Raw genomic sequence first — 11,189 nt, 5'->3', positions numbered from 1 at the left:
CAAAAGAGTCTCATACGTGATGAACCTTTTTTTTAGCTTTTGTTTTTTTGGTCGGGACCTTTTTTTTTTAGCCGAAAATAAATAAAATTTTTTAACAAGACTTAATTATGCTGTCCTCCCAAAAAACCAATTATTTAACTTAGAAAAATAATATGACAAAAAAAAAAACTTCGAAAAATAAAAAGTTCCAATCATTCAATTTTCAAAGAAGGAAAAACGATTTGGCTCTTTCCCCTCTTATCAGATCTTGAAGGCGCAATCCCCAGCGTTGGAGAAGCTTTGCCGGCGGCATCCCCCGACCCTGGACGAAGAGACGCCGAGTCAGGGAGAGAGAGAAGAGAGGGAGCGCCCGAAAGAGAAGGGGGTCTTAGGGTTTCTCCATCTTCTCAGATTCTCTGTCCCTCTTCTTCCAAGCTCGCCGTAGTTCCAAAGCGGGATCGCGCGGCAGCGAAAGTTGATCGCTTCGGTGCGAGGAAGAGGACTCGATTCCAGAACGAACCCCGAGTTTGAGCTCGATAGCATTTTCGATCCCACGGGTCCGGATCAAAACGCTCTCTCCTTCTCCTGAATCGAAGGTAAGTGCAAAGTATTCACCAATGCAACTCTTAACCTCTTTTTGGCCGAGTTCTCGTCTCGGCGAGTGAGTCTTTTGGTCCTGATTTTAGCGCCAGTGCCAGTGTATCAGTTTTGTGTTTGCTATTTGATTGGTTCTTCTATGCATCGCATCTTTTGCGTCGGGGTTATTCGTAAAGAGTCAATTTGGCTCTGCCTCAGCTATCGGGACCGTTTCCACAACTCCTAGTGAAAAAACGATAACTCTCTCAATTGGCAAGCGACTGCACTGAACTCTAATCATCAGGTTGGATCTGGCGATAACATTTTCAGCTTGAGCTATCTGTTTACGTCTTGTATGTTGAAAGATGACTTTCAGTTCGATTCAAGTTAGAGGCAAATTTGTTATAGCGAATAAGAAGAAGAGGTTGGAGCATATGTGGCTATAGCTGAGGATGAGCGAACTGCTCATAGTTTTCAAGTTTTCGGTTCCTTTATCCAACTTGCAATTCTCGTATAGGATAAAAGGGCAACCGATTTAGATGCAATTTGGAGCAAACTAGCCATTCCCTTTCTTCTCGTTTAGGGAGTCCTCCATCTCTCTTGAGTGCTTTGACTTTTCATTCGTGTTGATCACTATGTATCATGTCAACTGCAGTGAAGTGTAGATAAGCAGTAAATTTTGTTTGTTGCCATGAAATTGAAAGACTTAGCTGTGGAGGACATGTATGCCATTCTCACTGTCTTACATCCCGTCCCGTTTGTGGAAACTGAAACTACTTCTCGACTGATGCTAAAGAAAATGCTTCTTTGAAAGAATGAGCGTACATGGAGTCGTTTGTACGTGTGAGCTGATGGGAAGAGTATTATTCATCTTCTCAATTCAATTCTTACTTGGACACCACAAGCTTCCTTGATTATTAGACACAGTTGTTGCATAAAATATAGAATGATTCATAATAAAGCAGTATCTGCTTTGCACTTTCCATCCTCAAAATCGAAGTATAAAGGATAGATTCCTTGTTGGGTCGTCAACACAACATTGATGCCTTTGTCTGTTGAACAAGAAATAAAGTGCTTTAAGCAGATCCCATCTGTGATGTTCAGGAATGAATGATGAGGACCTGCCTGCGCTTGCCTATGTTCCTGGTGATTTTGTTGGATGACTTCTAACTGCATTTTGAAGGATTAGAGTCCTGCAGACAGATAGTTTTGCTTGTGCATGTGCCATATTGTCTGACAAGTCATTTGTAACGATGGCTAATGATGACTTACCTAAGTTTTACACTCAACCTTGCTGTTATTGTCTATGTCATCTTTAAGGCACCTAACAAAATGTGAGATAAGAAAACAGAAGTACACGGTACGTATATGGCGGAATCACTGCACTTCTTTGTTGGATTTTTGTGTTGCTTCCCCCACATGCCATGTATGTGTTGTCTTGCTTCCTCTGTTTACAACCCCTCGTGGTCATTTTATGGATCACCCTCTCAACTTTCCATACTTGAGCAGGATCAAAGTCAGGATAGAAAATCTTGCATGAGATGGCTGCTTCTGCGAAAACTCTTACCCTTGAAAATTGTTCCTTGAACGGAGAATGGACTGTTGTTGGACGACGGCGAGGTAAACAAAGAAGACATGTCCCGAGGATCAAACTGCCGGAAGTAAGAGAAGCATGGACTCCAGCAGATGTCAGCATTGATACTGAAAGAGTCTCAAAATTGCTGCAGAAGCTGGAGATATGTATGAATAGGATGGAGACCTCTCAGTTCTACCGGTGTTTTGTGGAACAAATTGAAAATTCAGAAACTTTTAATTGCTTTCGCTGGGTTTTGGGCTCTGAATCGGAGATGCAGGTGGTTGTTTATGGTATCGGCAGCATCGACTCATATGAAACCCCACGGTTGCAGCTGAGCCTCTTATTATTGATGAAGAGAAAGTTCAGTTGGATGGGAGGCATAGAAGTTTTTGATCCCATACTTTCTGGAACAGAATCTCGAGTGTTACAAGCTCTCGGTTGCTCTGTCCTCTCAGTTAACGAGCAAGGTCGTCGCTGTGCTCTAAAGCCCACGCTTTTTTACATGCCTCATTGCGAGGCTGAGTTGTACGACAATCTTCTGCATGCCAACCAGGAGGCAGCCACCCTGAAGAATTTAGTACTGTTTGGAAATAGCTTCGAAACGTATGAGGAACACGCATCTGCAATTAAAAATTCGTCTATAGTTCATTCTGCGGGGCATATATTGGCTCTTAAGAAATTTACACGTGAGTACAAAATCCAGATTGTGTCTGATGATTCTTTTAAAGCCTTCCATGATTCAAGTTGGCATTTTTTTCACCAGCGTGCGTGACGCATAGCTGCTATTTGTGTAACCCCCATCAATTATTGTTGGTCAGCATTGTGACAAACTATGTGCTGGTAGATATAGAATGGCTTTGGCGTTAAGTTATTGTGGGAATTCATGTGCGTGTGTGGAAGGACTTAAACGAATCATCGCAAACAATGCAATGCGACTCTCAATTATGAGATAAGTTGTCATTTATCTTATCCCCAAGTCTCATTTAACATTGGCATTTTGAATGAACTAGTCTTAACTTCTTCTTTTTCCTGTGGCCAAAATTTCCGTGCTGACAACAGAATTCAATTATGCAAAATTAGCTGATCCAGTCGTGCAAATTGAAAGTTCAAGGCGCTCATAAAGCAACAAAATTGAAGACTGCCCTATAAGTATCGCATCCCATTCTAGATATAATCTATAGTTTGATATCCCTATTTATGTCGACGATCACCGTTATCAAGGGAGTTCGAGCCAACTCGCAATGTGCCACGTAAAGGATCTCTCTCGAATCATGCGCATCCGCATCCGTCTTCGGCGCTGCCGACTATATTACCAAAATTCCGAGCTCTCCTTGCGCGAGAATTGGCTATCATCTTAAAAGCATTTATTTCTAGAATGGAAATCGGGGTCGGCTACGTCCTTGAAACTTTTAGTTGCACGGTTGGCCAACGTGGGCTATAGGATGAACTGGTTTCCTTCCTTTGTCCGTTAGGGCTTTGAGGCTCCGTTTGTAACCAAAAAGGAAAGAAAGAGGGCGGGCCAATGGGGGGACGAGTCAATCACGCTCTCTCGGACATCATCGAATTCAAGACAAGCCATTTTTTTTTGTGTCTAATAAAAAAAAAAAAAAAGGTTCCGGGTCGTCCTTTCCGACTAGGCGGTGCGTCCAGTCATCAGCCCCCACCTCCCAAATTTCGACGAAATTCCCGTAAATCCTTAATAATAATCTTCATCTTCATCTTCATCTTCATCTTCTTGCCTTTGTCCCTACGCCTCCCAAAGCAGCTCCTCTCCACAACTTTTCTCCTCCTTCCTCCGCCATTTTACTTCGATCGCACGTCAGCCCCGCGAGGTGGAACCGTCAAAGCCCCCACCGTCCAGAGGCTCCCTGTTTTTCTCGATCGCCATCGTCATCGTCATCGTCATCGTGCATCGTGGTCTCGATTTTTGCCAAAACTGCTCGGTCCTTTTCCCCCCGCTTTCTGCGATCTCCCGATGGCGAATTACGATGCGAAATTCGATTTCTCCGCCAAGCGGAGATCGTCTCTCTTCAACCGGTCCTTCACCATGCACGCGGAGCCCCCCGCGGAGAAGCCCTACAGCAATAAGCCCTCTTTCGAGCGGGCTGGTTCGGTCAAGAGTATCTACAATTCGATCGATTCCATCAAAGGTAAGGTCCGAAGGCTCTGCAATTTGTTTGAATCCCCCAAGTCCCCGTCTAGGGGCGTTGATGAGACCCAAACCGTGGCCCATGCCCCTTCTAAGCTGAAACCCACGAAGGCGGTCGATTCTGGGTATAATCACAGCTGTCCGTTTAGGTTGCCGGGCACGGAGGATAGGATTGTGGTGTATTTCACCAGTTTACGTGGGGTTCGGAGGACGTTCGAGGATTGTTATGCGGTGAGGATGATATTGAGGGGATTCAGGGTTTGGGTCGACGAGAGGGATGTATCGATGGACTCGGCATATAGGAAGGAGCTGCAGAGTGTGTTGGGGGAGAAAAATGTTGGCTTGCCGCAGGTTTTCGTTGGTGGCCATTATGTGGGTGGGGTCGACGTGATCAAGCAGCTTTATGAAGTTGGTGAATTGGCAAAAACTCTCGAGCGTTTTCCGAAACGGGTGCCTGGGTTTGTGTGCGATTGTTGCGGGGATGCAAGGTTTGTTCCCTGCACGAATTGCAGCGGAAGTAGGAAGGTGTTCGATGAAGATGAAGGGGTATTGAAGAGGTGTTTGGAGTGCAATGAGAATGGGTTGATTCGTTGCCCTGATTGCTGTTCTTGAAGAGTCAAAAAAAAGTTTCCGCACTGTTTTCTGCATATATTCGATGCTTGTTTGCTGATTTCTCCATTGAGACTGGCTGCTGTTGAGTCGGTCAAAATGTGGATATGTCTTTGGGTTTGGGAAGTGAATCCACATAGGGTTCATGTTGGGTTTTATTTGTTAATTATTATTAGTTGGGATTGATGTTCATCATCTCTCTGAACAGGGTCAAGGGGGATTGTACTTACAACCTATATAGTGAAGACAACAACTGTCTTCTTCATCAGAATGTAAATATGTAGTCCATACCACGGACAAGGATGCAAGTATTGCCACGGATGGATTGTAGAGAAAAGAGGTTTATTGATCCTCAAGTTCTCAATGATTGATTACTGGGAAGGGCCAATTCCTGGTACCCTTGTTTCTTTTGAAAGCTCATGCTTTAAGGTCTTGATTTACAGTGGTTTCTACTTTCCTGCACTGCTTTACATTTATTTGGACAATTGAATTGTATGAAGAGGTGTCATGGGATGCAGTAGTTGTTTTCATGAGAATTTAACAGGAAAATGGGACGCAAGTCTGTTGCAATTAGTTGGATTGTAACACAAGGTGCTGCTTAACTTTTTAGATCATGAGTGACCCGATATTTTCTGTTGATTTTCTCTGGTAGGACTTGTGGAGATAATACGTAAGCATTTCTGTTGAAAATCAGAACCAAATATGGCTTTCTTTTACCTATGCTTCCCCATATCATTTCATAATTCTTCATGTTTCTGATTCTGGTGGATGGTTGCTCTTGTTGAAAACCCTCTTTCTGAAGAGTAGATAAATAGTTGCTCTTAATGAAAGCCCTCTTTTGGACCCCAACTGATCCACTTGAACTGAAAGGTTGAAAGCTAATATCAACCTTCTTCAAATCAAATCCTGTTGGCACTATATTGATACATGTTTTGGGATATCATCACCTACAGAAATAGATTTGCATGTAATGCACAATTCACTTTCTTGAACATTTTATTGAGCAGTGATATGTCAATGTTTTTTTATGCCGCGAGGTTTTCTTTAAGAACTTGTGAGTTCATGTGATGTTTGATGAAATCTTGTTAGAGAAGGATTCTTTTCCATTTGATCCGAGTACTTATTGTGAATTGTTCTTCTAGATGAGGACCCTTATAGTGTACTCCTCATGAAGAAACTGTTGATTGAGATGAGAGCTTGATATCCACTATGGAGGTTTTGGCCCTTCGTAATAGGGCTGTACAACCGGACCGGTTCTATCCGAGAAGCAGTCTGGTTTTCGAGTCCGAGTGAAGAACCACCCGGGAATTAGATTGAATTTAGAACCGGTTTCATAAAGCCTAAAAACCCTAGTTTTTCTCTATCTCTCTCTTTCTCCGTTCTCTCCAACCTCATCACATCTCTCTCTCTCTCTCTCTCTCTCTCTCTCGGCTCACCCTCGCTCGTTCTTGACTTGCCTTTGTTCACTCGCTCTTGTTCATCTTTTATTTTGAACCCTTTTGTTATTATAAAAAAAAAAAAAAAAGGTCGCTGGGACACAATCAGACACACCCCAACACGTAGTCAACACCCGTCAAAAATTATGACACGTGGTCAACAAATAAGACACGCTTGGACTCGCGAGTCCAAAAATCAACTCATGCAAATTTCATACATCAAAACCCAAATTTGCACTAGCCCCATAAGCCTTTCGCATGGCCCACGTCAAGCCCGTCCAACCCAGTAGCTTTTACCGTCAACTGAGCCGCCAATTTATAGGGAGCTGTCCCTCTTTTTCTCTACTTATTGGCCCATGTGGAACTTTTGTGCTCGTCATGATCCAAATAACAGCCCCAATCTCGTTTTTTGCCTTGGACGTCTTTTGCAAGAAATACGCGGGCAAATCCAAGACGTCTATTAGTGTAAATTCATTTGAGGATTTTTTTAAATTATTTATTTATTTGTAAAATCATAAAAATGATAATTTATTTCATATATATAATGTAAATTTAATATATAACGTATCCTAAAGTATCGGAATTCTTTATTTTTTGATAAATCACGTGTCGTATCATGTCCCGTATCATGTCAGTGCAACATAGATGTTGTGATAACCAATACCTTTGCAAATTATATACCGAAAACATATGCTAACCGGTAGCTGTTCTGTTAGTAATAATGCAGACATCATCGTTTCACGTATTTGTCTTTTGTAATTCTTATCGTTCCTCTCGATGTCTTTGATGAGATCTGACCGAGGAAGTACATGACAAAGGCCATCCTCTTCTATTTGCTAGACATGCTTGTGTAAGCATCTCCGCGCAAACTGTTCAAACTTTGCATTCTGCTGCTGATCTCATGCTGAAAGTTCGGCTTTGCTGCGTGGGCCCATCATGACGTTACCGCCTTACCGGGCTTATGCGAAAAATTCGCATTTCGCCACAGAGATAATGTACTGAAAATAGTTTTCGAAGATGATGTACAGCGAACACTGAATGATGTATCAAAGATCACGTCGCACGTGCGAAAGCAGATGCCGTCCGATGAAACATAGGAATTCAGACGGGTGGGTTTAGGCAAAATCAGCAAAACCCTAGGCCGACCCAGGAAAAGAAAGAAAGAAAGAAAGAAAAAAACATGAATGGGTGTCCAGATACCAGATGTTCACTTCACTCTTCCCAACGCCACTCCATCTCTCTCCTCCACGCACACTCCCCAAGCCCCGCTCTCTCTCCTCCCTTCTCTTCCCCACCGCCGCCACCACTACAAAAGCGCTCCCACTTCACCACCAGGACACCCTCGCAGTCGCCGTCCCAGAGCAACGCGACAGACCCTCCTGTCCGAACCCTACGTCGACTCGGGCTCCTGCCAACTCGTCCTCCTCTTCGCCGCCTCCCCCGCCCCCGCCCCCGTCGATGGAGTCGCTGATCCTCCGGCTCCACGAGATCTCCGCCGTCAAGTTCGGCAACTTCAAGCTCAAGTCCGGCATCTCGTCCCCCATCTACATCGACCTCCGCCTCATCGTCTCTTACCCCGATCTCCTCCGCGACATCTCCCAGGCGCTCATCTCCTCCGTCGCCTCTACCGCCTTCGACATTGTGTGCGGCGTTCCGTACACTGCGCTGCCGATAGCGACGTGCGTCTCCGTCTATAATAACATTCCGATGGTCATGCGGCGCAAGGAAATCAAGGACTACGGTACTTCCAAAGCGATTGAAGGTACTGCATAGCTTGTATGCACATAAAGAACGTGGATTTTAAATTTTCCTATTAAAGGATGATAATCATCGATTTAACTGGCGATCCAATGCGATCAATCGAGGTTGTCGTTGTCGTGCCTGGCTGTTTGGTAAGCTTGGATTTTGCATCGTATTATGTTGATGCGTCATTCTGTGTTGATTAGGTGAATTCAAGAATGATCAAGTGTGCTTGATCATCGAGGATTTGGTGACGAGCGGCGCATCAGTACTGGAAACGGCTGCGCCTCTGCGTGCTGTGGGGTTGAAGGTAACCGACGCGGTGGTGTTGATCGATAGAGAGCAAGGAGGGCGAGAGAATCTGGAGGAGAATGGGATCCAGCTGCACGCGATGGTAAAACTGACTGAAATGGTGAGGATTTTGAAGGAGAAGGGGAAGCTTGGGGATGATATGGAGGCCACTGTGCTGAAGTTTCTTGAGGAGAACAGGAGGGTGGCTGTGCCTGTGCCTGTGAAGGAAGTGAAGGAGAAACCTAGGTTTTTGGGGTATGGGGAGAGGGCAAAGTTGTCAAAGAACGCCACTGGGAAGAGGTTATTTGAGGTGATGGTGGAAAAGGAAACTAATTTATGTGTCGCCGCTGATGTGGGGACTGCTGCTGAGTTGCTTGATATTGCTGAGAAGGTCGGAGTTTGATACTCTTTTCTTCTTTCTTGATATTTGCAGATTAGTTCAATGAGACGTGCAGAGATATATTTTTCTACAAGTAAACCTGCATAAAGATATATAAACTAAGGTTTGATTTTGAGTTGCAAGCACTCTTTTTCTGCTAACACTGTCGAATAGTGGACGTGTTACATTGAATTCACATAAACTGCCTTTTGCATTTGCTATCCTATGACATGATTTTAAAAACTTACATTATCTCTGAACAGGATTTATTGTCATTGTTCAGCAGTATCATTTGATGGACTGGCATTGCCCTTTGTAATTCCTTTTCTAATGTCTGATGACACATTCCATTCGGTGAAGATGCCTTAGATTAAGTAGTCCCCATGTTGACATTTTTTGTCTGAACTTTTTTTCAGGTTGGACCAGAAATATGTTTATTGAAAACCCATGTAGATATATTGCCTGATTTCACCCCGGATTTTGGTTCCAGACTGCGTGTGGTATGTGCCAATACCATACTCTGCTATTTTGATGCCACTGCGGATACTTCTTTTCTCTTTCTCTGACATAGGTTTAATGTTTTCTTTGGTTTGTCTATCATATATAACACAAGTAATGTGAAAAAAAATAGTTTCTCTTTGATGAAAACTTTTAAGAGCCATGCGCTTAGAAAATTCTTTAAGAACATCGTGCATATGCAGATCTGTTAGTTTTATAAATCTCAAGTTCCTGCTGTTTTAAAACCATAGATGGCTGTGAATTTCTTGCTGATGGTACTGAATGGCGTGACAGATTGCGGAGAAGTACAACTTTTTGATATTTGAGGATCGCAAGTTTGCTGATATTGGGAATACAGTGACAATGCAGTATGAAGGGTATGACTCACTCTACAGTAGTTGTTTCCTCTCCGTCTATATTCTCTATAGACTGAACTCTAGAATGTTGCGCTTGCAGCGGTATATTCCGAATTGCAGATTGGGCTGATATAACTAATGCTCACATTATCTCTGGTCCTGGAATTGTTGACGGACTGAAACTAAAGGTTTGTTCTGTGAAAGGACTACTTCCAGTAAACCTTACGAAACAGATCTTCTTTTTTTCCATATTGATCATTATGATGATCCTTGAAAAATGCAGGGTTTGCCTCGAGGTAGAGGCCTATTGCTTCTTGCTGAAATGAGCTCAGCTGGTAACCTAGCCACAGGGGATTACACTGCAACGGCAGTAAAAATTGCAGAGGAGCATTCTGATTTTGTTATCGGGTTCATCTCAGTTAATCCAGCATCTTGGCCAGGGGCACCAGTGAATCCAGCATTTATTCAGGCTACCCCTGGTGTTCAATTGGTAACTGGTGGTGACAATCTTGGCCAACAGTACAACACTCCACATTCTGTAAGTCAATTTATTGACTTCAAATGTTGCAATCAATTTGCTACTTTCAGTGGCCATTGAATTTTCAGCTTCATCGATGTGGATGGGTTGTATGTTAGTATTACTAGAAAGGCGTGCACAATTTTCTCAAAATGATTCTCTTTGGGTGCTGAACTGGCATTTGTCTCTTTGCTTGCTAACACAAAGAGGACGAAGATACTTATTCCCTAATAAAATTAGGAGATGGGAGTTAGTTTGGGACCTTCTATAAAGCATCTCCCTATAATGTCTCCAGTATTGGACATACCTTGTCACCTATTTTGTTGGTAGAGAATTGTTTGATAGTAAGAATAGCTGGCCATGACGGCAAATACTATTTCAAGAGTCCCATGGAATGTGTTATTTAAGGGCCATTTCATATGATCAGATGCCAATGAATTGCAAAAGTACTGTATTGAGTCTTGTCTGACTTAGGCTTGAAAAAATTAGTACGAGAATGTCTCACTTTAACTTGGCAATTTTCTGTTTATGCTATTTTAACTTGGAACCCAGATGGCTGAACATCTTGGAGTTGGTTGCTTGCTTGCAGACAAAGTTCGAGCATATCAAACTTTTTGAGCTGCATATTATGTATCCTTTTGTTGGCTGAAACTGACTTCATGCTATTGAAAATGTACTTCCAGGTGATCCGTGACAGAGGCAGTGATATCATAATAGTTGGGCGCGGAATCATAAAGGCTCTGAATCCCGCAGAGGCAGCTCGGGAATACCGCCTTCAAGGATGGAATGCATATGTGGGCAGGTGTTCATGAAGACTGGAAGGGGGTTCTCAAAAGGTTGAGCCAAGTTATGTTCCCTGTGGAAGTCTATACCTTCTGGTGCTATAAGTTGGCGGATTCTTAAGCGTATGCAGCTGATTTATCATGCGCTCTTTCATTGAGCTATCTTGCGTCTGTTTTATCAGATGTTCTTGCGTGTTCTAAGTTCCCTGATCATCTAACTGGGGAGCCCCTTGGGCTGCTATCAACACCGTTTCAAGTCGAAAATGAAATTACAGAGAATAGTATCCAATTCTTAAAAGGA

At 43.2% G+C, this 11,189-nt stretch overlaps 3 protein-coding genes across 3 annotated transcripts; all 3 read left to right on the top strand.

The window, feature by feature from the left end:
- Positions 1 to 240: 240 nt before the first annotated feature.
- LOC115742171 (protein SENSITIVITY TO RED LIGHT REDUCED 1) lies at positions 241 to 2,957 on the top strand. The gene is made up of 2 exons (XM_030676297.2): positions 241 to 575; positions 2,065 to 2,957. The coding sequence occupies exon 2, from the start codon at positions 2,097 to 2,099 to the stop codon at positions 2,901 to 2,903; it is 807 nt and encodes a 268-aa protein (XP_030532157.1). The 5' UTR covers positions 241 to 575; positions 2,065 to 2,096; the 3' UTR covers positions 2,904 to 2,957.
- Positions 2,958 to 3,765: 808 nt separating this feature from the next.
- LOC115742172 (uncharacterized protein At5g39865-like) lies at positions 3,766 to 4,897 on the top strand. Its single transcript, XM_030676299.2, has one exon. It carries the CDS (start codon positions 4,107 to 4,109, stop codon positions 4,890 to 4,892), a length of 786 nt encoding a protein of 261 aa, XP_030532159.1. The 5' UTR covers positions 3,766 to 4,106; the 3' UTR covers positions 4,893 to 4,897.
- A 2,616-nt stretch (positions 4,898 to 7,513) lies between these two features.
- On the top strand, positions 7,514 to 11,131 carry LOC115742169 (uridine 5'-monophosphate synthase). Its single transcript, XM_030676292.2, has 7 exons — positions 7,514 to 8,087; positions 8,272 to 8,747; positions 9,152 to 9,235; positions 9,528 to 9,610; positions 9,690 to 9,777; positions 9,873 to 10,127; positions 10,790 to 11,131. The coding sequence occupies exons 1-7, from the start codon at positions 7,529 to 7,531 to the stop codon at positions 10,916 to 10,918; spliced, it is 1,674 nt and encodes a 557-aa protein (XP_030532152.2). The 5' UTR covers positions 7,514 to 7,528; the 3' UTR covers positions 10,919 to 11,131.
- The last annotated feature ends 58 nt before the right edge of the window (positions 11,132 to 11,189 follow it).

This window comes from Rhodamnia argentea, chromosome 5, assembly GCF_020921035.1.
Source record: "Rhodamnia argentea isolate NSW1041297 chromosome 5, ASM2092103v1, whole genome shotgun sequence".
Lineage (NCBI taxonomy): Eukaryota > Viridiplantae > Streptophyta > Magnoliopsida > Myrtales > Myrtaceae > Rhodamnia > Rhodamnia argentea.
This window is presented reverse-complemented; position numbering and strand designations above follow the sequence as displayed.

Coding starts and splice junctions, on each gene's coding strand:
- LOC115742171 (XM_030676297.2), top strand. CDS start 2,097: ATGGCTGCTTCTGCGAAAACTCTTACCCTTGAAAATTGTTCCTTGAAC.
- LOC115742169 (XM_030676292.2), top strand. CDS start 7,529: ATGTTCACTTCACTCTTCCCAACGCCACTCCATCTCTCTCCTCCACGC. Junction 9,778..9,872: donor TTGACGGACTGAAACTAAAG/GTTTGTTCTGTG, acceptor TGAAAAATGCAG/GGTTTGCCTCGAGGTAGAGG. Junction 10,128..10,789: donor AGTACAACACTCCACATTCT/GTAAGTCAATTT, acceptor ATGTACTTCCAG/GTGATCCGTGACAGAGGCAG.
- LOC115742172 (XM_030676299.2), top strand. CDS start 4,107: ATGGCGAATTACGATGCGAAATTCGATTTCTCCGCCAAGCGGAGATCG.